General features: G+C 55.4%; 1 protein-coding gene across 1 annotated transcript in view; it reads right to left on the minus strand.

Annotated features, from left to right (window-relative positions):
- Nucleotides 1-3,391: 3,391 nt before the first annotated feature.
- Nucleotides 3,392-27,034, minus strand: part of LOC119966644 (NFX1-type zinc finger-containing protein 1-like) — a 76,754-nt gene continuing 53,111 nt past the window's right edge. Inside the window, exons 11-14 of the mRNA XM_038798687.1 lie at nt 14,965-15,110; nt 11,174-11,284; nt 7,647-7,742; nt 3,392-6,262 (exon numbers count right to left, since the gene is read on the minus strand). Of these exons, the coding sequence (XP_038654615.1) occupies nt 4,037-6,262; nt 7,647-7,742; nt 11,174-11,284; nt 14,965-15,110 (2,579 nt within the window). The 3' untranslated portion in view covers nt 3,392-4,036. The remainder of the gene's footprint in view (nt 6,263-7,646; nt 7,743-11,173; nt 11,285-14,964; nt 15,111-27,034) is intronic.

Genomic DNA, 27,034 nt, shown 5'->3' on the forward strand with positions numbered 1-27,034 from the left:
TGTCACTAATTCATTAATGACCAAAGAGACAATGGGCAAAATGATAACTCAATGGGAGGAATGGGACAAATTGGAAATGACAAAATATTTTTCAAAATTGACTCTTTTCTTGTGATGTGGGCATTGGCGGCGAGACCAGCATTTATTACACATCCCGAATGTCCCTTGAACTGAGTGTCTCCCTCGGCCATTTCAGGGGGCGAGAGTCAACCACGTTGCTGTGGGTCTGGAGTCACATGTAGGCCAGACCGTGTAAGGGCGGCAGATTTCCCCTTCCCTAAAGGACATTAGTGAACCAGATGGGTTTTTACAAGTTAATGATGGTTTGATGTGAGGATTTTAGGGGAATTTGGTGGTTTTTCGGGGTACAAATTAAACATGGGGGAAAAGCGAGATGTTTGTGATCCAGGCAAGGGGGCAGGAGAGGAGACTGGGAGAGCTGCCGTTCAGAGTGGTGGGAGGGAGCTTCCGCTATTTAGGGATCCAGGTGGCACGAGACTGGGGGCTGTTACATAAACTAAACTTGACCCAGTTAGTGGAACAAATGAAAAAGGACTTCCGAAGGTGGGACTCCCCTTATCACTGGTGGGGAAGGGTACAGACAGTGAAAATGGCGGTCCTCCCGAGATTCCGGTTTGTTTTTCAGTGCCTCCCCGTCTTTATCCCAAGTGGACGGGTAAAACCCAGCGGGTGAAGAAGGTGATGCTGGAGCGTGGCCAGAGGGAGGGTGGGTTGGCGCTGCTGAACCTTAGCAACTATTACTGGGCAGCAAATATAGCCATGATTAGGAAGTAGGTAGTGGGGTAAGGGTCAGTGTGGGAGCGAGTAGAGGAAGCATCTTGTAAGGACACAAGTTTAGGGGCATTGATCACGGCACCTCTGCCGTTCTAGCCGGCCCGGTACTCCACAAGCCCGGTGGTAGTGGCGACTCTGAGAGTCTGGGGGCAGTGGAGGAAACATGTGAGAGCGGAGGGAGCATCGGTTTGGGCTCCAATCTGTAGCAACCATCGCTTTGCCCCAGGGGAGGCCAGATGGAGGGTTTCGGGGATGGCAGATTTGTTTATAGATGGGAGCTTCCTCGGTTTGAGGGAGTTAGAGGAGAAGTTTGAGTTGACGGGAGGGAATGGTTTTAGATAACTGCAGATTCGGGACTTTTGGTTCCCAGCAGGGAACTTTTGGTTTTGGCGACAGCAGGTTCCAATCTTCCCGCTCCGACCACCACATGGGACACAAGATAGGGTAATGTCTACAGTATGGGTGGGACAGGGGAAGGTCTCAAGATATCTGTAAAGAACTCATGGAGTCAGAGGAAACGCAGACAGAGGAGCTAAAGCACAAATGGGAGGAGTAGTTAGGGCGGGAGATAGAGGCAGGTCTCTGGGTGAATGCGTTAAGCAGGGTCAACATGTCCACATCATGTGCCAGGCTCAGCCTGATACAATTTAAGGTCGTCCACCGGGCACACATGACGGAGGCCCGGATGAGCAAGTTTTTTTGGCGGGCGGGAGGGCCAGCGAACCATGTCCACATGTTTTGGACATGTCCAAAGCTTAGGGGATTCTGGCAGGGGTTTGCAGATGTCACGTCCACGGTGTTAAAAACAAGGGTGGCACCGAGTCCAGAAGTAGCGATTTCCGGAGTGTCAGGGGACCCGGGAATCCAGGGGACGCGAGAGGCAGATGTCTTGGCCTTTGCCTCCCTGGTAGCCCGGAGACGGATACTATTAGCTTGGAGGGACTCAAAGCCCCCAAAATCAGAGACCTGGTCAATGACAGGGCTGGCTTTCTCAGCCTGGAGAAAATCAAGTTCGCCCGAAGACGGTCAATGCTAGAGTTCACCAGGAGGTGGCAGCCGTTCATCAACTTCGTTAGAGAAAATTATCCGTCAGCGGGGTGGGGGGGTTTAAGTCTAGGTTACTGTTCTAGGATGGTGGGATCGGTGAGGTAGAGGGTCTTTGCACTATGTTTATAAGTTGTTTGTATATGGTTTACTGTTACTGTTATAAAATCACAAATGCCTTAATAAAATATTTTACAAAAAAAAAATGGTGGTTTGATGGCACCATTACTGAGACTAGATTTCAATTGTAGATTTTTATTTATTAACTAAATATAAATGGCACCTGCTGCATGGTGGGATTTGAACCAATATCCCCCGAGCATTATCTGTAAGCCACCACTAGACCACCTCTTACACAGAGGGCGGCACATTGGTTAGCACTGCTGCCTCACAGCGCCAGAGATTTGGGACCCGGGTTCAATTCCGGCCTCAGGTGACTGTCTGAGTGGAGTCTGCACGTTCTCCCCGTGCCTGCGTGGGTTTCCTCCGGGTGCTCCGGTTTCCTCCCACAGTCCAACGATGTGCAATTAGCTGGATTGGCTATGTTACATTTCCCCTTAGTGCCCAGGATTGTGCAAGTTAGGTCACGGGGATAAAGGGAGGCACGGTGGTTAGCACTACTGCGTCATGGCGCCAATGACCCGGGTTCGATCCCAACGCTGGGCGGAGTCCATGTGGAGTTTGCACATTCTCCCAGTGTCTGCACGGGTCTCCCTCCCTTCCCCCCCCCCCCCCCCCCCCCCCCCACCCCCCACCCCCCCCCCCCCCCCACAACCCAAAGATGTGCAGGGTAGCACAGTGGCTAGAACTGTTGCTTCACAGCTCCAGGGACCCAGATTCGATTCCCGGCTTGGGTCACTGTCTGTGTGGAGTCTGCACGTTCTCCCCGTGTCTGTGTGGGTTTCCTCCGGGTGCTCCGGTTTCCACCCACAAGTCTCGAAAGACGTGCTTGTGGTAATTTGGACATTCTGAACTCTCCCACTGTGTACCCGAACAGGCACCGGAATGTGGCAACTAGGGGATTTTCACAGTAACTTCATTGCAGTGTTAGTGTAAGCCTACTTGTGAATGAAATGAAATGAAAATGAAATGAAATGAAAATCGCTTATTGTCACGAGTAGGCTTCAAATGAAGTTACTGTGAAAAGCCCCTAGTCGCCACATTCCGGCGCCTGTTCGGGGAGGCTGTTACGGGAATCGAACCGTGCTGCTGGCCTGCTTGGTCTGCCTTCAAAGCCAGCAATTTAGCGTTGTGCTAAACAGCCCCTGCTGTTTGTGACAATAAAGATTATTATTATGTGCAGATTAGGTGAATTGGCCACGCTAAATTGCCCCTCAATTGGAAAAAGAAAGAATTGGGTACTCTAAATTTATTTTTAAAAAAGAATGGAAGTCAGGGAAGAGGTCTTTCGGAAGGGATAGCACTGGTGCAACGGGTTGCATGGTCTTCTTCCATGCTATGTTCTCTGATTGAATAACCTAACCCTGATTGAGTAACGATTCCCACCCCCACTCGCTATTTGGAGATCAGAAAACAAGACGACAACAGGAAATGCTCTGAAGATTCTGTTTATTATACATCATGGAAATCTAGAACTCGTCGTGTCCCAACGGGACTGTAACAAAACTCGAATCGTCCTGGTGTGAAGGATCCATCTCCTGTCTATTGCTATTGGACAGGGTGATAGAGACATAAACCAATTTGAAAATATAACAGCACGGTGGGTGCACCTACACCTCAGGGACTGCAGCGGTTCAAGAAGGCAGCTCACCACCACCTTCTGAAGGGCAATTAGGGATGGGTAATAAATGCTGGTCCCATCAATGAATGAAGTAAAAAGTTTAATGAGACTGTGACCAGGTCATTTCATTCACTTGCATTGGCCGAGAGATCACTAGTCGTCAAGCTGGAGTTAAGAGCTCAGCTGATCCTCTTCAAAGTACTCCACGCGTTATCTTCCACATTCAGCCGACAGATTAGACAGGATTTCTCATATCAAAAGCTACATCTCAAACATTGCAGCGCCCCCTCAGTTCTGCACTGGGGGACGTCAGCCTGAACTATCGTTGGGATGGGGTGAGAATTCGCAGCTGTCCAAGGCGGGTGGAAGGAGGTCGCTCACTGAGGGGCTGCTGGGACAGGTGGAACCTCCGTCCATCTCAACCACGTGAGAAACGTCCTCCTCAGGAGGTTGGATCTATCCTTCAGTTATCAGCGCGCACTCCAGACAGTCTGCCTGGTCGGCAGACACGCCACACTCCTCCACCGCGTACAGGTGACCAGCAGGGCACTGATACCAGTCTCTCTTCGCCATCTCCATGTCCTTGGCCACCGACAGCCGTTCATCTTCTGAGATCCACAGGCCTCCGCAGGGGAAGAGCTGCCCGATCTTCTCCAGGTCCCCCTTGATCTCCGGCTCCGACTCCTCCGTCAGCTTTCCCCTCAGGTTTTCCAGGAGGGGGTCAAGGGTCTTTGCCACCTCGTCGGCCAGTGTCAGCTTACTGGCTTCACAGTGACTGAGGAGGCGCATCAGATCGGTGAGGTAGGATATCCTGGCAATCTCGTTCCGACACTCGCCCAGTTGCTGGTGGGTAAAGGTTACCCGCTTGGTGCCCAACCACCAGTCCAGCTTGGTGAGCATCAATTCCAAACTCACGCGGCGCTCCGACGTGCAAGCTTTGGTTTGCTTCCTCACCATGTCCAGGAATCGGTAAATGCCGAGGGCTCTCTCCAGTGTGGCCAGTTCCTGGAGAGACTGGGAGGTTTTAACCTTCTTGCGGATGTTGTACCGTTGCTCGCCATAATGCAGGTTTATGGAGGCGGCGATGATACCCTCCGTCAGCTGCTGCTTCTTCTCCTCGATCTCCTCCGAGCTGCCCAGGATTACCCTCTTCACGTGATTGATGCCATGCCACCTCCTCTTGATGGCGGTGTTGTAGCGGCTGTGCCACTGGATGAGAGTCCCGCACTTTGGGCACGATTCGAGCCGGAGAGGGCGCGGGCCCTCGTCCATCAGCCGGTCCATCCCGCCCACCTCCAGGATGTGCCCACAGTCTTCCATCACCACAAAACGGGCATCGGGGCTGCCCTCCGAGCCAAAGAAGGCGGTGATCAGCTTGGGTGCGTGGCACGTGCGGCACAGGACCGGGCACACCTCCCCACACAGGCCGACGCAGGGGTGGCCGCAGGGAAGGGCCAGGTCGCAGGGCTGGTCGCAGCGAGGGCGGTCGCACTCCTCGGAGCAGGCCCGGCTGCACTGGTGGTGCTTGCATCTCCATGGGCATGGCTTCAGGCATGGGCTGCAGATCTCACCACACCGCTTCTGGCACTGACCATGTCCACACTTATAGTCACACGCCAATCGGCAGGGCGGGCAGCTATCAGCACAGGGGTCCTTACACTGGTGGCCACACAGAAGCACCCGTCCGCATTTCCGATTGCAGCCCCGGTGCAGCCTCCCCTCCAGGCACTCCATGCATGTGCCCATGCACGGGTGCCCACACTGCAGCACCTCGGTGCACTTGGCCGCACAGGGAGAGTCAACGCAGTTTTCGCTGCACGGTCGCCGGCAGGTGTGGCCGCAGTCCAGGAGTCTCTCACACGGGTGGTCACAGGGCATGGCCTCTAAAGGGACGCTACACGCCACCCACTGGAGGTGCCCACATTCTGGCACAATCTTCTCCACCATCTCCTGACACGGGCTGCACTCTTCCCAGCAGCGTTTGGGACACCCGTGCCCATCTCTGCAGAGGGTCCGACCACAGGGCTCCTTGCAGCGATAGACCCCCTGCCTTTGATGGTGCGCGTGGCAGCGATGTTTGCAGACGTGGCCACACTCCAGATGGTGACCACAAGAACGATCGCAGGTCCACTCAGGAAACCGCTGGAAATCCTCCGGGGACTCGATGAGTAATTGGCTTTCCGGGTGATTTGGGCAAGGCAAGGGCAGACCTTTCCCCACAAGACCCCTTTCCTCCAGCACCTGAAGAATTTGCTTCCACGTCTTCGTTTCCGGGCCCTGCAGCAGCTTCTGGAAGTTCCCCAGGCAGTAGAACCCCATCTTGGCTCTGGAGAAGGCCACACAGAGATGGTTCCTGTCCCTCGAGAGGTCAATCCTCTCCTCCCAGTTACTACGGACCAGAGACAGCAAAACAATGTCGTTCACCTCCCCCTGGAAATCGTCGATAGCCTTGATGGAAATCTTGGCCATCCCACGTTCCTGGGCCATCAAACGGATCTTCCACATCTGGGCCACGTAGGGCGTCAGGATGGTGATCTGCTCGGTGGTGTATCCCTGCCTCAGAAGGTGTTGGCAGAGTCCCACCAGGAACTGAGCCTCGTGATCATTGCTGTGACACGGGGTCTCGGTGACGTGGTCCTCCTCCACTTGATGGTCAACGAAGAAGATATTTTTCGATAGACCCTGGGGAGAATCGAGAAAGACAAAAAGTCAGGACTGAATGGGCTTCAACCAAACTAGTAACTTGCTAAAGGTACCCTAAGCTCCCACCCCCACCGTCACCCCATCCCCTCATTCCCCATGAGCTATGTGGCCACCAGCAGATGATTCAAGTGTGGGTGTTATCTCAAAGTAGGACCTGTCCTTCCCAATGGTCAAGCTGTGATCTACTGGCCAAATATCCCTCCGTCCAATCCTGAGGGTGCGGAGAGTTCATTAGCATCAGTGTCACCAATCTGATTAACCCCCCCCCCCAAAAAGCCTGTCCACCACCCACAATACACAAGTTAGGGGTCTAATGGAATACTCTCCATTTGCCTGGATGAGTGCAGCTCCAACAACACTCACGAAGCTCAACACCATCCAGGACAAAGCAGCCCCGCCCAACTGGCTCCCGATCTACAAATATTCCCCCCCCCCCCCCCCCCCCACTGACCCACAGGGGCAGCACGGAGGCACAATGGTTAGCACGGCTGCCTCACTCCGCCAGCGACCTGGGTTCGATTCCCGGCTTGGGTCACTGTCTGCGCGGAGTCTGCACGTTCTCCCCGTGTCTGCGTGGGTTTCCTCCGGTTTCCTCCCACAGTCCAAATATGTGCGGGTTAGGTGGATTGGCCATGCTAAATTGCCCCTTAGTGTCCAAAGAAGTGTAGGATAGGTGGGGTAACAGGGGGGAGGGCGGGGGAGTGGGTCTGGGTAGGGGTGCTCTTTCCAGGGTTGGTGCAGACTTTTTAAAAAATATAAATTTAGAGTACTCAAATCTTTTTTTCGCCCCTCCAATTAAGGGGCAATTTAGCCTGGCCAATCCACCTACCCTGCACAACTTTGGGTTGTGGGGAGAATGTGCAAACTCCACACGAACAGTGGGGTTGGTGCAGACTCGATGGGCCGAATGGTCTCCTTCTGCACTGTAGGAATTCTATGAGTTTGTACCATCTACAAGACTCCCGTGGCAGCACCTTCCAAACCTTCGGCCACTACCGTCTCGAAGGATAAGGGCAGCAGATACCTGGGAACCCCACCACCTGGAGGTTCCCCTCCAAGTCACTCACCACCCTGACTTGGAAATATATCGCCGTTCCTTCACTGTCGCCTGGGCAACATCCTGGAATTCCCTCCCTAACAGCACAGTGGGTGTACCTACACCACATGGCTCAAGTGAAGGAACGGCGATATATTTCCATGTCAGGATGATGTGCGGTTTGATGGGGAGCCTCCAGGTGGTGGGGTTCCCATGTGTCTGCTGCTCCCGGTTTTCCACGCAGGATGGGATTAATGGGATTGCTGTGGGCCACTCGATGAGCCAAGAGGCCCCTTTCAGATGCCCACATGTTATGGAGATTCTTACCCTGATATCTTCATACAGTGACACTGATCTGTGATCCTTAAGATTGGAGTAGAAGATGGAGACCATGAGCTGAGAGATTTCAGGTCTCATTCGGTGCTGCAAGCAAGTGGGAGAGAGAGGTTTGTGATGCACGATCAATTGCACGAAAGACTCAGATTGGTACAACAGAGGCTTTATTACAGTCAGATACGTGGCCTCCTGCTGCAGCTGGCAAAATGGCTGATCAGGAGGAGGACACGCATATTTATACAGCTCCTTGTGGGCGGAGCTAGCCGGCAGGGGCTACCGGCAAACCTGTAGTGCAGGTCCTACCGTACATCCCCTAATAGAGGTGCACAGTGGTTCATCACAGTTCTTAGGTTTTCCACCACCATCCCAGCTTGAATAGGGACAGCAGCAACAGCTTCACACACCCCCGGGGAAGGGAGAAGTTGCCCGATTCACTCTGCCGTGAAGAATTTTTTTCAATTGCACTCTCTGCTGCAATCACGAAAATGCAGCCAGCCATTAGAGCACAGCACGATCCCACAAACGACCTAATTGTCAGATATTCATTTATATTTGAGACAAAACACGAACGAGAACTCCCCAACTTTCCTTCAAAACCGTGGGCATCAGATCCTTTATGTTAACCCGAAAGGACACAAACTCTGTTTAATGTCTCGTCCAGACGATGGCAGCGTCAGATAGTCCAGCGCTCCCCCAGTACTGACCCTCTGACAGTGCAGCACTCCCACAGTACTGACCCTCTGACAGTGCGGCACTCCCTCAGTACTGACCCTCTGACAGTGCAGCACTCCCACAGTACTGACCCTCTGACAGTGCAGCACTCCCTCAGTACTGACCCTCTGACAGTGCGGCACTCCCACAGTACTGACCCTCTGACAGTGCGGCACTCCCTCAGTACTGACCCTCTGACAGTGCAGCACTCCCTCAGTACTGACCCTCTGACAGTGCGGCACTCCCTCAGTACTGACCCTCTGACAGTGCGGCACTCCCCCAGTACTGACCCTCTGACAGTGCAGCCCTCCCCCAGTACTGACCCTCTGACAGTGCAGCCCTCCCCAGTACTGACCCTCTGACAGTGCAGCACTCCCCCAGTACTGACCCTCTGACAGTGCAGCCCACCCTCAGTACTGACCCTCTGACAGTGCGGCACTCCCTCAGTACTGACCCTTTGACAATGTGGCACTCCCTCAGTACTGACCCTCTGACAGTGCAGCACTCCCTCAGTACTGACCCTCTGACAGTGCAGCACCCCCTCAGTACTGACCCTCTGACAGTGCAGCGCTCCCCCAGTACTGACCCTCTGACAGTGCAGCACTCCCTCAGTACTGACCCTCTGACAGTGCAGCACTCCCTCAGTACTGACCCTCTGACAGTGCGGAACTCCCTTAGTGCTGCATTTAATCTTCAACCGATAGTTCTACAGAGGGCAATCATGAATCCGATAGGATGAACTGCCTCTGTTGGACTGTTAATGATTGCATAACTCAGAGAAACTCAGTGGAATTGATTGAAGTGGATTTAGTGCCTGTTCTGAAGGTTCTCTGAATTATTAGGGGAGTCCCCTCCCCATCTCGGGGACAGACACTAATGTTTGGTCAAGACTGGCAGATTGATCGTGTCTGTCTGCGCACATGTCGGCACAACATCGAGGGCCGAAGGGCCTGTTCTGTGCTGTACTGTTCTATGTTCTATGTGTCTGTGTGCACCTGTCTGGCTGCACTCATGTGCCTCCAAAAACCTGTCCGTCTGCACACATGTATCTTTGCACACCTGTCTGGCACGCGTTTGCGTTCACCTGTCTGTCGGTTCTGCACACATGTGCCTCCGCACGCCTTTCTGTCTGCACACGTGTCTGCACACACCTGTCTGTGTGCGCACATGTGTTTTCGTGCACTTGTCTGCAGACATGTCTGCGCACATGTCTGCGTGTGTCTGTCTGTGCACGTGTCTGCGTGTGTCTGTCTGTCTGCACATGTGTCTGCATGTGTCTGTTTGTCTGCACATGTCTGCGTGTGTCTGCCTGTCTGCGTGTGTCTGTTTGTCTGCGCGTGTGTCTGCGTGTCTGTCTGTCTGCACATGTGTCTGCATGCGTCTGTTTGTCTGCGCATGTGTCTTTGCACGCCTTTCTGTGCATGTGTCTGTGAGTACCTATCTGTGCACGTGTCTGTGCATGCGTCTGTCTGACTGAGCCTGTCTGCGTGTACATAGAAACATACATGGAAAATAGAAGCAGGAGGCCATTTGGCCCTGCTGCCCCATTCATTATGATCATGGCTGGTCACCAAATTCAATACCCCTATCTTGCCTTCCACCCATATCCCTTGATCACTTTATCTCCAAGAGCGATATCGAATTCCTTCTTGAAATTACACAAAGTTTTAGCCTCAATGTCTTTCGGTGGTGGTGAATTCCCCAGATTCCCCACTCTCTGGGTGGAGCCTCTCCCGGTCTAACCCGGGAAAAGTCGAATTCCCCAGATTCCCCACTCTCTGGGTGGAGCCTCTCCCGGTCTAACCTGGGAAAAGGCGAATTCCCCAGATTCCCCACTCTCTGGGTGGAGCCTCTCCCGGTCTAACCCGGGAAAAGGCGAATTCCCCAGATTCCCCACTCTCTGGGTGGAGCCTCTCCCGGTCTAACCGGGGAAAAGGCGAATTCCCCAGATTCCCCACTCTCTGGGTGGAGCCTCTCCCGGTCTAACCCGGGAAAAGGCGAATTCCCCAGATTCCCCACTCTCTGGGTGGAGCCTCTCCCGGTCTAACCCGGGAAAAGGCGAATTCCCCAGATTCCCCACTCTCTGGGTGGAGCCTCTCCCGGTCTAACCCGGGAAAAGGCGAATTCCCCAGATTCCCCACTCTCTGGGTGGAGCCTCTCCCGGTCTAACCCGGGAAAAGGCAAATTCCCCAGATTCCCCACTCTCTGGGTGGAGCCTCTCCCGATCTAACCCGGGAAAAGGCGAATTCCCCAGATTCCCCACTCTCTGGGTGGAGCCTCTCCCGGTCTAACCCGGGAAAAGGCGAATTCCCCAGATTCCCCACTCTCTGGGTGGAGCCTCTCCCGGTCTAACCCGGGAAAAGGCGAATTCCCCAGATTCCCCACTCTCTGGGTGGAGCCTCTCCCGGTCTAACCCGGGAAAAGGCGAATTCCCCAGATTCCCCACTCTCTGGGTGGAGCCTCTCCCGGTCTAACCCGGGAAAAGGCGAATTCCCCAGATTCCCCACTCTCTGGGTGGAGCCTCTCCCGGTCTAACCCGGGAAAAGGCGAATTCCCCACTCTCTGGGTGGAGCCTCTCCCGATCTAACCCGGGAAAAGGCGAATTCCCCACTCTCTGGGTGGAGCCTCTCCCGATCTAACCCGGGAAAAGGCAGGAACACCCGCCCCAGCCAAATTGGGGGACTGGAGTAAATTCCGACCCTGGAAGTGAAAGGTCGGATGGTCGGATGACCGCACTGATTATCCCAGAGGCCTTTCCTGGAGCGAGGCTGCAGCTCCCGGCTAATCTGGGAATCTCGCCCTGGTACCTGGTGGCTTAGCTGCTCGCACGGAATCTTATTCTTAACCATCCTCTCAAACAGCGATACGTCGAGACGATACTCCGAGCCCAGCGTGTAATCCGATAACTTTGGTTTCAGCTGCAGGCAACACAAGAAGAAGATGATGAGTTCATGCAGGACGAGGAAAGGGCCAGAATTTCCTCAGACCTCAGTCTGTCTCTCTATTACAACGGATTGTCATTAATATCCTCGAGGAATGTAAACCCCATGCGGGGGTTGTTAAAAATTCTACCGTGGGATGTGGGTGTCACTGGCAACGCCCATTCCTAATTGCCCTTCAACAGAGTGGTTGGCTTGACCATTTCGACAGCGCTGCGGGTCACGTGGAGGCCACACCGGGTAAGGACGGCAGATTTCCATTGACGTTACCATTGCCTCTGCTATCCTACATGGTTACATTGACGACCACACTTCAAAGCGGCAGGTCATCACCTTCTCGAGGGCTGTTAGGGTGGGATAACGAATCCTGGCCTACCCAGCGACGCCCTTATTCCAAGTCAAGTTTCCAGCCCTCCCTAACCAGAGGCCTTGGATCTGGATGGTCCAGTAGCCATGGGCATGGCCAGGCCTGGCAGAGGGCCATGGTGGGTTCAGGTAACTCCTGTGAAGGGTTGATGGACCCGGATGCGTTGGCAGAGAAAACTAATGAAGAAAAGCGATGGGGAAATGGCTCCAGCACCACGGAGGTCGAATAGCTTTGCCCAAAGCTGGCTAATTGGGGAACTCCCCCCCCCCCCGTCTGCCAGAACCACTGCTAAATGGAAATCCATCATCCATGGTATCGGCTCAAGAATCCCCATCCACCTTTGCAATCAGAACCAGCCACGCCGCTCGGAGCGGCTCTGGCAACAACTCAAAGCTGGAACTGTGAGCACCGGGGGCTTCTAGGGAATCACAGGCCCAAAGCCTGGCTCAATGATATTGGTGAAGGGGATCGCCACCACCTGGAGGTTCCCCTCCAGGCCACACCATCCTGACTTGGCAATATATCGGCCGTTCACCATCAAGAGTTAACAGCCTGGAAATCCTTCTCTAACAGCATCGTGGGTGTACCTACACGACATGGACTGCAGCGGTTCAAGATGGTGGCTCACAACCGCCTCCTCAAGGGGGAAGTGGGGAACGGGCAACAAATTCTGACCCTGAACCCCACAACCCCATAAAATAATAAAAACTAAACCCTCCGCCGGGTACTCCGATCAGGAAAGCAAGGATCCAGGGAAGGTCACGGATCACTTCAATTCCATAACTTTCTCAGACTGGGCCTCTGGATTAGTCCAGTAACATCACCACTGCACCACCATTTCCCCCAGTGGTTCCCCCAGTGGTTCCCCCAGTGGTTCCCCCAGTGGTTATCCCAGTGGCTATCCCAGTGGCTATCCCAGTGGCTATCCCAGTGGCTAGCCCAGTAGCTTTAAGGTTCTCCAGGGTACCTGCTCGATTCTAAAGGACACGGCAGGAGGTCTGGGCTTTTAGACCCAGGGGTTGGCAGTTTCCTTAGGTTACATCAAAGGCATTAATGTAAATTGTGACCAAGTTTCCCTGGGAACATGAATAAAATCCCACTGGTTCCCATTGAGGGATGTACCACTGGCTCCCAGAGAGAGCGAGGGAAATCCCACTGGCTCCCAGTGAGAGAGAGCGAGGGAAATCCCACTGACTCCCAGTGAGAGAGAGAGAGCGAGGGAAATCTCACTGGCTCCCAGTGGGAGAGAGAGAGGGAATTCCCACTGGCTCCCAGTGAGAGAGAGCGAGGGAAATCCCACTGGCTCCCAGTGAGAGACAGCGAGGGAAATCCCACTGACTCCCAGTGAGAGAGAGAGAGGGAAATCCCACTGGCTCCCAGTGAGAGAGAGCGAGGGAAATCCCACTGGCTCCCAGTGAGAGAGAGCGAGGGAAATCCCACTGGCTCCCAGTGAGAGCGAGCGAGGGAATTCCCACTGGCTCCCAGTGAGAGAGAGCGAGGGAAATCCCACTGGCTCCCAGTGAGAGAGAGCGAGGGAAATCCCACTAACTCCCAGTGAGAGAGAGAGAGAGAGGGAAATCCCACTGGCTCCCCAGTGAGAAAGAGCGAGGGAAATCCCACTGGCTTCCAGAGAGAGAGGGCGAGGGAAATCCCACTGGCTCCCAGTGAGAGAGAGAGCGAGGGAAATCCCACTGGCTCCCAGTGAGAGAGAGCGAGGGAAATCCCACTGGCTCCCAGTGAGAGAGAGCGAGGGAAATCCCACTGACTCCCAGTGAGAGCGAGGGAAATCCCACTGGCTCCCAGTGAGAGAGCGAGGGAAATCCCACTGGCTCCCAGTGAGAGAGAGCTAGGGAAATCCCACTGACTCCCAGTGAGAGCGAGGGAAATCCCACTGGCTCCCAGTGAGAGAGAGAGGGAAATCCCACCGGCTCCCAGTGAGAGCGAGGGAAATCCCACTGGCTCCCAGTGAGAGAGCGAGGGAAATCCCACTGGCTCCCAGTGAGAGAGCGCGAGGGAAATCCCACTGGCTCCCAGTGAGAGAGAGCTAGGGAAATCCCACTGGCTCCCAGTGAGAGTGAGCGAGGGAAATCCCACTGGCTCCCCAGTGAGAGAGAGAGGGAAATCCCACTGGCTCCCAGTGAGAGCGAGGGAAATCCCACTGGCTCCCAGTGAGAGAGAGCGAGGGAAATCCCACTGGCTCCCAGTGAGAGAGAGCGAGGGAAATCCCACTGGCTCGCAGTGAGAGAGAGCGAGGGAAATCCCACTGGCTCCCAGTGAGAAAGAGAGAGGGAAATCCCACTGGCTCCGTGAGAGAGAGAGAGGGAAATCCCACTGGCTCCCAGTGAGAGAGAGCGAGGGAAATCCCACTGGCTCCCAGTGAGAGAGAGAGAGAGGGAAATCCCACTGGCTCCCAGTGAGAGAGTTCAAGGGAAATCCCACTGGCTCCCAGTGAGAGAGTTCAAGGGAAATCCCACTGGCTCCCCAGTGAGAGAGAGCGAGGAAAGTCCCACTGGCTCCCAGTGAGAGAGAGCGAGGGAAATCCCACTGGCTCCCCAGTGAGAGAGAGCGAGGAAAGTCCCACTGGCTCCCAGTGAGAGAATTCAAGGGAAATCCCACTGTCTCCTAGTGAGAGAATTCAAGGGAAATCCCACTGGCTCCCAGTGAGAGAGAGCGAGGAAAGTCCCACTGGCTCCCAGTGAGAGAGAGCGAGGGAAATCCCACTGGTTCCCAGTGAGAGCGAGCAAGGGAATTCCCACTGGCTCCCAGTGAGAGAGCGAGGGAAATCCCACTGGCTCCCAGTGAGAGCGAGCAAGGGAATTCCCACTGGCTCCCAGTGAGAGAGAGCGAGGAAAGTCCCACTGGCTCCCAGTGAGAGAGAGCGAGGGAAATCCCACTGGCTCCAAGTGAGAGCGAGCAAGGGAATTCCCACTGGCTCCCAGTGAGAGAGAGCGAGGGAAATCCCACTGGCTCCCAGTGAGAGCGAGCAAGGGAATTCCCACTGGCTCCCAGTGAGAGAGAGCGAGGGAAATCCCACTGGCTCCCAGAGAGAGAGAGCGAGGGAAATCCCACTGGCTCCCAGAGAGAGAGAGAGCGAGGGAAATCCCACTGGCTCCCAGTGAGAGAGAGCGAGGGAAATCCCACTGGCTCCCAGAGAGAGAGAGAGCGAGGGAAATCCCACTGGCTCCCAGTGAGAGAGAGCGAGGAAAGTCCCACTGGCTCCCAGTGAGAGAGAGCGAGGAAAGTCCCACTGGCTCCCAGTGAGAGAGAGCGTGCCAGTGCACACTGCATTTACCTGATTGAAATCACCAATCATGATCAGGTGTTGACAGGATGGAGTCAGTGTGGTCAACACATGGGCCTCCAGTACCTGAGCCGCCTCTTCCATGATCACAATTCGTGGATTAAGCTTCTGTAGCAGAGCTCTGTACTTGGCAGCTCCTGCAATACAAAAAGGAGGAAAATAATCGGCACTCCACTCGAATGCACATGGCATTTGCAACAAGGTAGGGGAACTGACAGCATAAAGAGCAAGGTTTGCCCCAATAGCCATTACGGAGACATGGCTGCAGGGTGACCAAGGCTGGGAACAAAATATTCAAGGATATTGAACATGTAAAGAGGATAGGCAAAAAGGGAAAAGAGGTGGGCTAGTGCTTATAATAAGGGATCAAATCAGTATGTTAGTGAGAAAGGAACTTAGCTTTGAAGAACAAGATGTAGGGCTGGATTCTCCGCACCCCGACGCCAAAATCGGGGCCAGAGCCAGAGGGCAGAACCCAGTTTGAAGCTGTAATCGGGCCCCGTGCCGGTTCGGGAATTCTCCGGGCACCGGAATGTGGCGTAACCGGGGAGTACGCCCTGCGTGCCCGGGGAGTACGCCCTGCGTGCCCGGGGAGTACGCCCTGCGTGCCCGGGGAGTACGCCCTGCGTGCCCGGGGAGTACGCCCTGCGTGCCCGGGGAGTACGCCCTGCGTGCCCGGGGAGTACGCCCTGCGTGCCCGGGGAGTACGCCCTGCGTGCCCGGGGAGTACGCCCTGCGTGCCCAGTCTGCAACTGTACTGGACTCGCCAACATTAAGGGCATTTAAATGGTCATTGGATAAACATATGGATGATAAGGGAATAGTGGAGGTGGGCTTTAGAGTGGATTCACAGGTCAGCGCAACATTGAGGGCCGAAGGGCCTGTACTGCGCTGGAATGTTCTATCGAAGTTCCTTCACCAGAATTCTTTTTATTTACAAACCAACAGCCGAACAATCCGGTGCATTCAGCTCCCTGTCTACACCGGGAGTGTATTCAGCTCCCTGTCTACACCGGGAGTGCATTCAGCTCCCTGTCTACACCGGGAGTACATTCAGCTCCCTGTCTACACCGGGAGTGCATTCAGCTCCCTGTCTACACCGGGAGTGCATTCAGCTCAATGTCTACACCGGGAGTGCATTCAGCTCCCTGTCTACACCGGGAGTGCATTCAGCTCGCTGTCTACACCGGGAGTGCATTCAGCTCGCTGTCTACACCGGGAGTGCATTCAGCTCGCTGTCTACACTGGGAGTGCATTCAGCTCCCTGTCTACACCGGGAGTACATTCAGCTCGCTGTCTACACTGGGAGTGCATTCAGCTCCCTGTCTACACCGGGAGTGCATTCAGCTCGCTGTCTACACCGGGAGTGCATTCAGCTCCCTGCCTACACCGGGAGTGCATTCAGCTCGCTGTCTACACCGGGAGTGCATTCAGCTCGCTGTCTACACCGGGAGTGCATTCAGCTCCCTGCCAACACCGGGAGTGCATTCAGCTCGCTGTCTACACCGGGAGTGCATTCAGCTCCCTGTCTACACCGGGAGTACATTCAGCTCGCTGTCTACACCGGGAGTGCATTCAGCTCCCTGTCTACACCGGGAGCGCATTCAGCTCCCTGTCTACACCGGGAGTGCATTCAGCTCACTGTCTACACCGGGAGTACATTCAGCTCCCTGTCTACACCGGGAGTACATTCAGCTCCCTGTCTACACCGAGAGTACATTCAGCTCCCTGTCTCCACCGGGAGTACATTCAGCTCCCTGTCTACACCGGGAGTGCATTCAGCTCCCTGTCTACACCGGGAGTGCATTCAGCTCCCTGTCTACACCGGGAGTGCATTCAGCTCGCTGTCTACATCGGGAGTGCATTCAGCTCGCTGTCTACACCGGGAGTGCATTCAGCTCGCTGTCTACACCGGGAGTGCATTCAGCTCGCTGTCTACACCGGGAGCGCATTCAGCTCCCTGTCTACACCGGGAGCGCATTCAGCTCCCTGTCTACACCGGGAGTGCATTCAGCTCCCTGTCTACACCGGGAGTGCATTCAGCTCCCTGTCTACACCGGGAGTACATTCAGCTCCCTGTCTACACCGGGAGTACATTCAGCTCCCTGTCTACACCGGGAGTACATTCAGCTCCCTGTCTACACCGGGAGTACATTCAGCTCACTGTCTACACCGGGAGTACATTCAGCTCCCTGTCTACACCGGGAGTGCATTCAGCTCACTGTCTACACTGGGAGTGCATGCAGCTCCCTGTCTACACCGGGAGTACATTCAGCTCCCTGCCTACACCGGGAGTACATTCAGCTCCCTGTCTACACCGGGAGTGCATTCAGCTCGCTGTCTACACCGGGAGTGCATTCAGCTCACTGTCTACACCGGGAGTGCATTCAGCTCGCGGTCTACACCGGGAGTACATTCAGCTCCCTGCCTACACCGGGAGTGCATTCAGCTCACTGTCTACACCGGGAGTACATTCAGCTCCCTGTCTACACCGGGAGTGCATTCAGCTCGCTGTCTACACCGGGAGTGCACTCAGCTCGCTGTCTACACCGGGAGTGCATTCAGCTCTCTGTCTACACCGGGAGTACATACAGCTCACTGTCTACACCGGGAGTACATTCAGCTCCCTGTCTACACCGGGAGTGCATTCAGCTCGTTGTCTACACCGGGAGTGTATTCAGCTCCCTGTCTACACCGGGAGTGCATTCAGCTCCCTGTCTACACCGGGAGTGCATTCAGCTCCCTGTCTACACCGGGAGTGCATTCAGCTCACTGTCTACACCGGGAGTACATTCAGCTCCCTGTCTACACCGGGAGTGCATTCAGCTCCCTGTCTACACCGGGAGTACATTCAGCTCCCTGTCTACTCTGGGAGTGCATTCAGCTCGCTGTCTACACCGGGAGTGCATTCAGCTCACTGTCTACACCGGGAGTACATTCAGCTCCCTGTCTACACCGGGAGTGCATTCAGCTCCCTGTCTACACCGGGAGTGCATTCAGCTCGCTGTCTACACCGGGAGTACATTCAGCTCCCTGTCTACACTGGGAGTGCATTCAGCTCGCTGCCTACACCGGGAGTACATTCAGCTCCCTGTCTACACCGGGAGTGCATTCAGCTCCCTGTCTACACCGGGAGTGCATTCAGCTCACTGTCTACACCGGGAGTGCATTCAGCTCCCTGTCTACACCGGGAGTGCATTCAGCTCCCTGTCTACACCGGGAGTGCATTCAGCTCACTGCCTACACCGGGAGTGCATTCAGCTCCCTGTCTACACCGGGAGTACATTCAGCACCCAGTCTACACCGGGAGTGCATTCAGCTCACTGCCTACACCGGGAGTGCATTCAGCTCACTGTCTACACCGGGAGTGCATTCAGCTCCCTGTCTACACCGGGAGTGCATTCAGCTCCCTGTCTACAGCAGGAGTGCATTCAGCTCACTGTCTACACCGGGAGTGCATTCAGCTCCCTGTCTACACCGGGAGTGTATTCAGCTCGCTGTCTACACTGGAGTGCATTCAGCTCGCTGTCTACACCGGGAGTGCATTCAGCTCCCTGTCTACACCGGGAGTGCATTCAGCTCACTGTCTACACCGGGAGTGCATTCAGCTCCCTGTCTACACCGGGAGTGCATTCAGCTCCCTGTCTACACCGGGAGTGCATTCAGCTCACTGCCTACACCGGGAGTGCATTCAGCTCGCTGTCTACACCGGGAGTACATTCAGCTCCCTGTCTACACTGGGAGTGCATTCAGCTCGCTGCCTACACCGGGAGTACATTCAGCTCCCTGTCTACACCGGGAGTGCATTCAGCTCACTGTCTACACCGGGAGTGCATTCAGCTCGCGGTCTACACCGGGAGTACATTCAGCTCCCTGCCTACACCGGGAGTGCATTCAGCTCGCTGTCTACACCGGGAGTGCATTCAGCTCCCTGTCTACACCGGGAGCGCATTCAGCTCCCTGTCTACACCGGGAGTGCATTCAGCTCCCTGTCTACACCGGGAGTGCATTCAGCTCCCTGTCTACACCGGGAGTACATTCAGCTCCCTGTCTACACCGGGAGTGCATTCAGCTCCCTGTCTACACCGGGAGTGCATTCAGCTCACTGTCTACACCGGGAGTACATTCAGCTCCCTGTCTACACCGGGAGTGCATTCAGCTCCCTGTCTACACCGGGAGTGCATTCAGCTCGCTGTCTACACCGGGAGTACATTCAGCTCCCTGTCTACACTGGGAGTGCATTCAGCTCGCTGCCTACACCGGGAGTACATTCAGCTCCCTGTCTACACCGGGAGTGCATTCAGCTCCCTGTCTACACCGGGAGTGCATTCAGCTCACTGTCTACACCGGGAGTGCATTCAGCTCCCTGTCTACACCGGGAGTGCATTCAGCTCCCTGTCTACACCGGGAGTGCATTCAGCTCACTGCCTACACCGGGAGTGCATTCAGCTCCCTGTCTACACCGGGAGTACATTCAGCACCCAGTCTACACCGGGAGTGCATTCAGCTCACTGCCTACACCGGGAGTGCATTCAGCTCACTGTCTACACCGGGAGTGCATTCAGCTCCCTGTCTACACCGGGAGTGCATTCAGCTCCCTGTCTACAGCAGGAGTGCATTCAGCTCACTGTCTACACCGGGAGTGCATTCAGCTCCCTGTCTACACCGGGAGTGTATTCAGCTCGCTGTCTACACTGGGAGTGCATTCAGCTCGCTGTCTACACCGGGAGTGCATTCAGCTCCCTGTCTACACCGGGAGTGCATTCAGCTCCCTGTCTACACCGGGAGTGCATTCAGCTCACTGCCTACACCGGGAGTACATTCAGCTCCCTGTCTACACCGGGAGTGCATTCAGCTCGCTGTCTACACCGGGAGTGCACTCAGCTCGCTGTCTACACCGGGAGTGCATTCAGCTCGCTGTCTACACCGGGAGTACATACAGCTCACTGACTACACCGGGAGTACATTCAGCTCCCTGTCTACACCGGGAGTGCATTCAGCTCGTTGTCTACACCGGGAGTGCATTCAGCTCCCTGTCTACACCGGGAGTGCATTCAGCTCCCTGTCTACACCGGGAGTGCATTCAGCTCCCTGTCTACACCGGGAGTGCATTCAGCTCCCTGTCTACACCGGGAGTACATTCAGCTCCCTGTCTACACCGGGAGTGCATTCAGCTCCCTGTCTACACCGGGAGTACATTCAGCTCCCTGTCTACTCTGGGAGTGCATTCAGCTCGCTGTCTACACCGGGAGTGCATTCAGCTCACTGTCTACACCGGGAGTACATTCAGCTCCCTGTCTACACCGGGAGTGCATTCAGCTCCCTGTCTACACCGGGAGTGCATTCAGCTCGCTGTCTACACCGGGAGTACATTCAGCTCCCTGTCTACACTGGGAGTGCATTCAGCTCGCTGCCTACACCGGGAGTACATTCAGCTCCCTGTCTACACCGGGAGTGCATTCAGCTCCCTGTCTACACCGGGAGTGCATTCAGCTCACTGTCTACACCGGGAGTGCATTCAGCTCCCTGTCTACACCGGGAGTGCATTCAGCTCCCTGTCTACACCGGGAGTGCATTCAGCTCACTGCCTACACCGGGACTGCATTCAGCTCCCTGTCTACACCGGGAGTACATTCAGCACCCAGTCTACACCGGGAGTGCATTCAGCTCACTGCCTACACCGGGAGTGCATTCAGCTCACTGTCTACACCGGGAGTGCATTCAGCTCCCTGTCTACACCGGGAGTGCATTCAGCTCACTGTCTACACCGGGAGTGCATTCAGCTCCCTGTCTACACCGGGAGTGTATTCAGCTCGCTGTCTACACTGGGAGTGCATTCAGCTCGCTGTCTACACCGGGAGTGCATTCAGCTCCCTGTCTACACTGGGAGTACATTCAGCTCCCTGTCTACACCGGGAGTGCATTCAGCTCCCTGTCTACACCGGGAGTGCATTCAGCTCACTGCCTACACCGGGAGTGCATTCAGCTCACTGTCTACACCGGGAGTGCATTCAGCTCCCTGTCTACACCGGGAGTGCATTCAGCTCCCTGTCTACAGCAGGAGTGCATTCAGCTCACTGTCTACACCGGGAGTGCATTCAGCTCACTGTCTACACCGGGAGTACATTCAGCTCCCTGTCTACACCGGGAGTGCATTCAGCTCCCTGTCTACACCGGGAGTGCATTCAGCTCGCTGTCTACACCGGGAGTACATTCAGCTCCCTGTCTACACTGGGAGTGCATTCAGCTCGCTGCCTACACCGGGAGTACATTCAGCTCCCTGTCTACACCGGGAGTGCATTCAGCTCACTGTCTACACCGGGAGTGCATTCAGCTCGCTGTCTACACCGGGAGTACATTCAGCTCCCTGCCTACACCGGGAGTGCATTCAGCTCACTGTCTACACCGGGAGTGCATTCAGCTCCCTGTCTACACCGGGAGTGCATTCAGCTCCCTGTCTACACCGGGAGTGCATTCAGCTCGCTGTCTACACCGGGAGTGCACTCAGCTCGCTGTCTACACCGGGAGTGCATTCAGCTCGCTGTCTACACCGGGAGTACATACAGCTCACTGTCTACACCGGGAGTGCATTCAGCTCCCTGTCTACACCGGGAGTACATTCAGCTCCCTGTCTACACCGGGAGTGCATTCAGCTCGTTGTCTACACCGGGAGTGCATTCAGCTCCCTGTCTACACCGGGAGTGCATTCAGCTCCCTGTCTACACCGGGAGTGCATTCAGCTCCCTGTCTACACTGGGAGTGCATTCAGCTCCCTGTCTACACCGGGAGTACATTCAGCTCCCTGTCTACACCGGGAGTGCATTCAGCTCCCTGTCTACACCGGGAGTGCATTCAGCTCACTGTCTACACCGGGAGTACATTCAGCTCCCTGTCTACACCGGGAGTGCATTCAGCTCCCTGTCTACACCGGGAGTGCATTCAGCTCGCTGTCTACACCGGGAGTACATTCAGCTCCCTGTCTACACTGGGAGTGCATTCAGCTCGCTGCCTACACCGGGAGTGCATTCAGCTCGCTGCCTACACCGGGAGTACATTCAGCTCCCTGTCTACACCGGGAGTGCATTCAGCTCCCTGTCTTCACCGGGAGTGCATTCAGCTCACTGTCTACACCGGTGGTGCATTCAGCTCCCTGTCTACACCGGTGGTGCATTCAGCTCCCTGTCTACACCGGGAGTGCATTCAGCTCACTGCCTACACCGGGAGTGCATTCAGCTCCCTGTCTACACCGGGAGTACATTCAGCTCCCTGTCTACACCGGGAGTGTATTCAGCTCGCTGTCTACACTGGGAGTGCATTCAGCTCGCTGTCTACACCGGGAGTGCATTCAGCTCCCTGTCTACACCGGGAGTACATTCAGCTCCCTGTCTACACCGGGAGTGCATTCAGCTCCCTGTCTACACCGGGAGTGCATTCAGCTCACTGCCTACACCGGGAGTGCATTCAGCTCACTGTCTACACCGGGAGTGCATTCAGCTCCCTGTCTACAGCAGGAGTGCATTCAGCTCACTGTCTACACCGGGAGTGCATTCAGCTCCCTGTCTACACCGGGAGTGTATTCAGCTCGCTGTCTACACTGGGAGTGCATTCAGCTCGCTGTCTACACCGGGAGTGCATTCAGCTCCCTGTCTACACTGGGAGTACATTCAGCTCCCTGTCTACACCGGGAGTGCATTCAGCTCCCTGTCTACACCGGGAGTGCATTCAGCTCACTGCCTACACCGGGAGTGCATTCAGCTCACTGTCTACACCGGGAGTGCATTCAGCTCCCTGTCTACACCGGGAGTGCATTCAGCTCCCTGTCTACACCGGGAGTGCATTCAGCTCCCTGTCTACACCGGGAGTGCATTCAGCTCGCTGTCTACACCGGGAGTACATTCAGCTCCCTGTCTACACTGGGAGTGCATTCAGCTCGCTGCCTACACTGGGAGTGCATTCAGCTCGCTGCCTACACCGGGAGTACATTCAGCTCCCTGTCTACACCGGGAGTGCATTCAGCTCACTGTCTACACCGGGAGTGCATTCAGCTCGCGGTCTACACCGGGAGTACATTCAGCTCCCTGCCTACACCGGGAGTGCATTCAGCTCCCTGTCTACACCGGGAGTGCATTCAGCTCCCTGTCTACACCGGGAGTGCATTCAGCTCCCTGTCTACACCGGGAGTGCATTCAGCTCGCTGTCTACACCGGGAGTGCACTCAGCTCGCTGTCTACACCGGGAGTGCATTCAGCACGCTGTCTACACCGGGAGTACATACAGCTCACTGTCTACACCGGGAGTGCATTCAGCTCCCTGTCTACACCGGGAGTACATTCAGCTCCCTGTCTACACCGGGAGTGCATTCAGCTCGTTGGCTACACCGGGAGTGCATTCAGCTCCCTGTCTACACCGGGAGTGCATTCAGCTCCCTGTCTACACCGGGAGTGCATTCAGCTCCCTGTCTACACCGGGAGTGCATTCAGCTCCCTGTCTACACCGGGAGTGCATTCAGCTCCCTGTCTACACCGGGAGTACATTCAGCTCCCTGTCTACACCGGGAGTGCATTCAGCTCCCTGTCTACACCGGGAGTGCATTCAGCTCACTGTCTACACCGGGAGTACATTCAGCTCCCTGTCTACACCGGGAGTGCATTCAGCTCCCTGTCTACACCGGGAGTGCATTCAGCTCGCTGTCTACACCGGGAGTACATTCAGCTCCCTGTCTACACTGGGAGTGCATTCAGCTCGCTGCCTACACCGGGAGTACATTCAGCTCCCTGTCTACACCGGGAGTGCATTCAGCTCCCTGTCTACACCGGGAGTGCATTCAGCTCACTGTCTACACCGGGAGTGCATTCAGCTCCCTGTCTACACCGGGAGTGCATTCAGCTCCCTGTCTACACCGGGAGTGCATTCAGCTCACTGCCTACACCGGGAGTGCATTCAGCTCCCTGTCTACACCGGGAGTACATTCAGCACCCAGTCTACACCGGGAGTACATTCAGCACCCAGTCTACACCGGGAGTGCATTCAGCTCACTGCCTACACCGGGAGTGCATTCAGCTCACTGTCTACACCGGGAGTGCATTCAGCTCCCTGTCTACACCGGGAGTGCATTCAGCTCCCTGTCTACAGCAGGAGTGCATTCAGCTCACTGTCTACACCGGGAGTGCATTCAGCTCCCTGTCTACACCGGGAGTGCATTCAGCTCGCTGTCTACACTGGGAGTGCATTCAGCTCGCTGTCTACACTGGGAGTGCATTCAGCTCCCTGTCTACACCGGGAGTGCATTCAGCTCCCTGTCTACACCGGGAGTACATTCAGCTCCCTGTCTACACCGGGAGTGCATTCAGCTCCCTGTCTACACCGGGAGTGCATTCAGCTCACTGCCTACACCGGGAGTGCATTCAGCTCACTGTCTACACCGGGAGTGCATTCAGCTCCCTGTCTACACCGGGAGTGCATTCAGCTCCCTGTCTACAGCAGGAGTGCATTCAGCTCACTGTCTACACCGGGAGTGCATTCAGCTCCCTGTCTACACCGGGAGTGCATTCAGCTCCCTGTCTACACCGGGAGTGCATTCAGCTCGCTGCCTACACCGGGAGTACATTCAGCTCCCTGTCTACACCGGGAGTGCATTCAGCTCGCTGTCTACACCGGGAGTGCATTCAGCTCACTGTCTACACCGGGAGTGCATTCAGCTCCCTGTCTACACCGGGAGTGCATTCAGCTCCCTGTCTACACCGGGAGTGCATTCAGCTCACTGCCTACACCGGGAGTGCATTCAGCTCCCTGTCTACACCGGGAGTACATTCAGCACCCAGTCTACACCGGGAGTGCATTCAGCTCCCTGTCTACACCGGGAGTACATTCAGCACCCAGTCTACACCGGGAGTGCATTCAGCTCACTGCCTACACCGGGAGTGCATTCAGCTCACTGTCTACACCGGGAGTGCATTCAGCTCCCTGTCTACACCGGGAGTGCATTCAGCTCCCTGTCTACAGCAGGAGTGCATTCAGCTCGCTGTCTACACTGGGACTGCATTCAGCTCGCTGTCTACACCGGGAGTGCATTCAGCTCCCTGTCTACACCGGGAGTGCATTCAGCTCCCTGTCTACACCGGGAGTGCATTCAGCTCACTGCCTACACCGGGAGTGCATTCAGCTCACTGTCTACACCGGGAGTGCATTCAGCTCCCTGTCTACACCGGGAGTGCATTCAGCTCCCTGTCTACAGCAGGAGTGCATTCAGCTCACTGTCTACACCGGGAGTGCATTCAGCTCCCTGTCTACACCGGGAGTGTATTCAGCTCGCTGTCTACACTGGGAGTGCATTCAGCTCGCTGTCTACACCGGGAGTGCATTCAGCTCCCTGTCTACACCGGGAGTGCATTCAGCTCCCTGTCTACACCGGGAGTGCATTCAGCTCCCTGCCTACACCGGGAGTGCATTCAGCTCACTGTCTACACCGGGAGTGCATTCAGCTCCCTGTCTACACCGGGAGTGCATTCAGCTCCCTGTCTACAGCAGGAGTGCATTCAGCTCACTGTCTACACCGGGAGTGCATTCAGCTCCCTGTCTACACCGGGAGTACATTCAGCTCGCTGTCTACACTGGGAGTGCATTCAGCTCGCTGTCTACACCGGGAGTGCATTCAGCTCCCTGTCTACACCGGGAGTGCATTCAGCTCCCTGTCTACACCGGGAGTGCATTCAGCTCCCTGTCTACACCGGGAGTGCATTCAGCTCCCTGTCTACACCGGGAGTGCATTCAGCTCCCTGTCTACACCGGGAGTGCAGAGAATCTGACACTCCCTGGTATATGCAGAGAAAGGGGTTCCCTGATTAGGCCACTAATCAGGGAAGTCTTATTTTAATTGGCCATTCTCAAAGCCTGGGGATGGTTTAGCACAGTGGGATAAATAGCTGGCTTATAATGGAGACCAAGGCCAACAGCGCGGGTTCAATTCCGGTACCAGCCTCCCCGAACAGGCGCCGGAATGTGGCGACTAGGGGCTTTTCACAGTCACTTCATTGAAGCCTACTCGTGACAATAAGCGATTAGTATTGTTATCATTAAGTCATTACAGCCGCAGAGCCCCAATTTCTGATATGATGTGAAAACGAGGCCACATTTGCTCTCTCACCTGGATGTTAAATATCACAGGCCACCAATACTTTACCAATAGAAACGGTTCTTGGGCGGCCAGCTGTTTCTGGGAGCTTGCTCTGTACAGATTGGCTGCAAAGACAAATCCTACCACACAATACAGTCCCGTATTGGGATGTAAAGCAGCTTGGGACATCCTAACAATGTGACAAATTCTGTTTTAAACACCATCCTCTCTTACTGCTCTCCAGATCGTTACGCCCAGAGCGTCATATAGTCATCCAATACAGAACAGGCCCATCTGCACCGACAAAACTTCCCTAAATCTACCCTAATCCTACTGCCCAGCATTTGGCCCGTAGCCTTGAAAGTGATGACATTTCAAACGCTCATCCAAATCATTTTTAAAGGGTCCAAGGTTTTCCACCTCTACCCCCCTCCCAGCACAGGCAGAACGTTCCAGATTCCCAGCAGCCTCCCAGCACAGTCAGAGCGTTCCAGATCCCCAGCACAGCCAGAACGTTCCAGATTCCCAGCACAGCCAGAGTGTTCCAGATTCCCAGCACAGCCAGAACGTTCCAGATTCCCAGCACAGCCAGAACGTTCCAGATTCCCAGCACAGCCAGAGTGTTCCAGATTCCCAGCACAGCCAGATCGTTCCAGATCCCCAGCAGCCTCCCAGCACAGCCAGAACGTTCCAGATTCCCAGCACAGCCAGAGCGTTCCAGATTCCCAGCACCCTCCCAGCCCAGTCACAGCATTCCAGATTCCCAGCACCCTCCCAGCCCAGTCACAGCATTCCAGATTCCCAGCACAGCCAGAGCGTTCCAGATTCCCAGCACCCTCCCAGCACAGGCACAGCATTCCAGATTCCCAGCACCCTCCCAGCACAGGCACAGCATTCCAGATTCCCAGCAGCCTCCCGGCCCAGTCAGAGCGTTCCAGATTCCCAGCA

The sequence above is a fragment of the Scyliorhinus canicula genome, chromosome 5 (assembly GCF_902713615.1).
Source record: "Scyliorhinus canicula chromosome 5, sScyCan1.1, whole genome shotgun sequence".
Taxonomy (NCBI): Eukaryota; Metazoa; Chordata; class Chondrichthyes; order Carcharhiniformes; family Scyliorhinidae; genus Scyliorhinus; species Scyliorhinus canicula.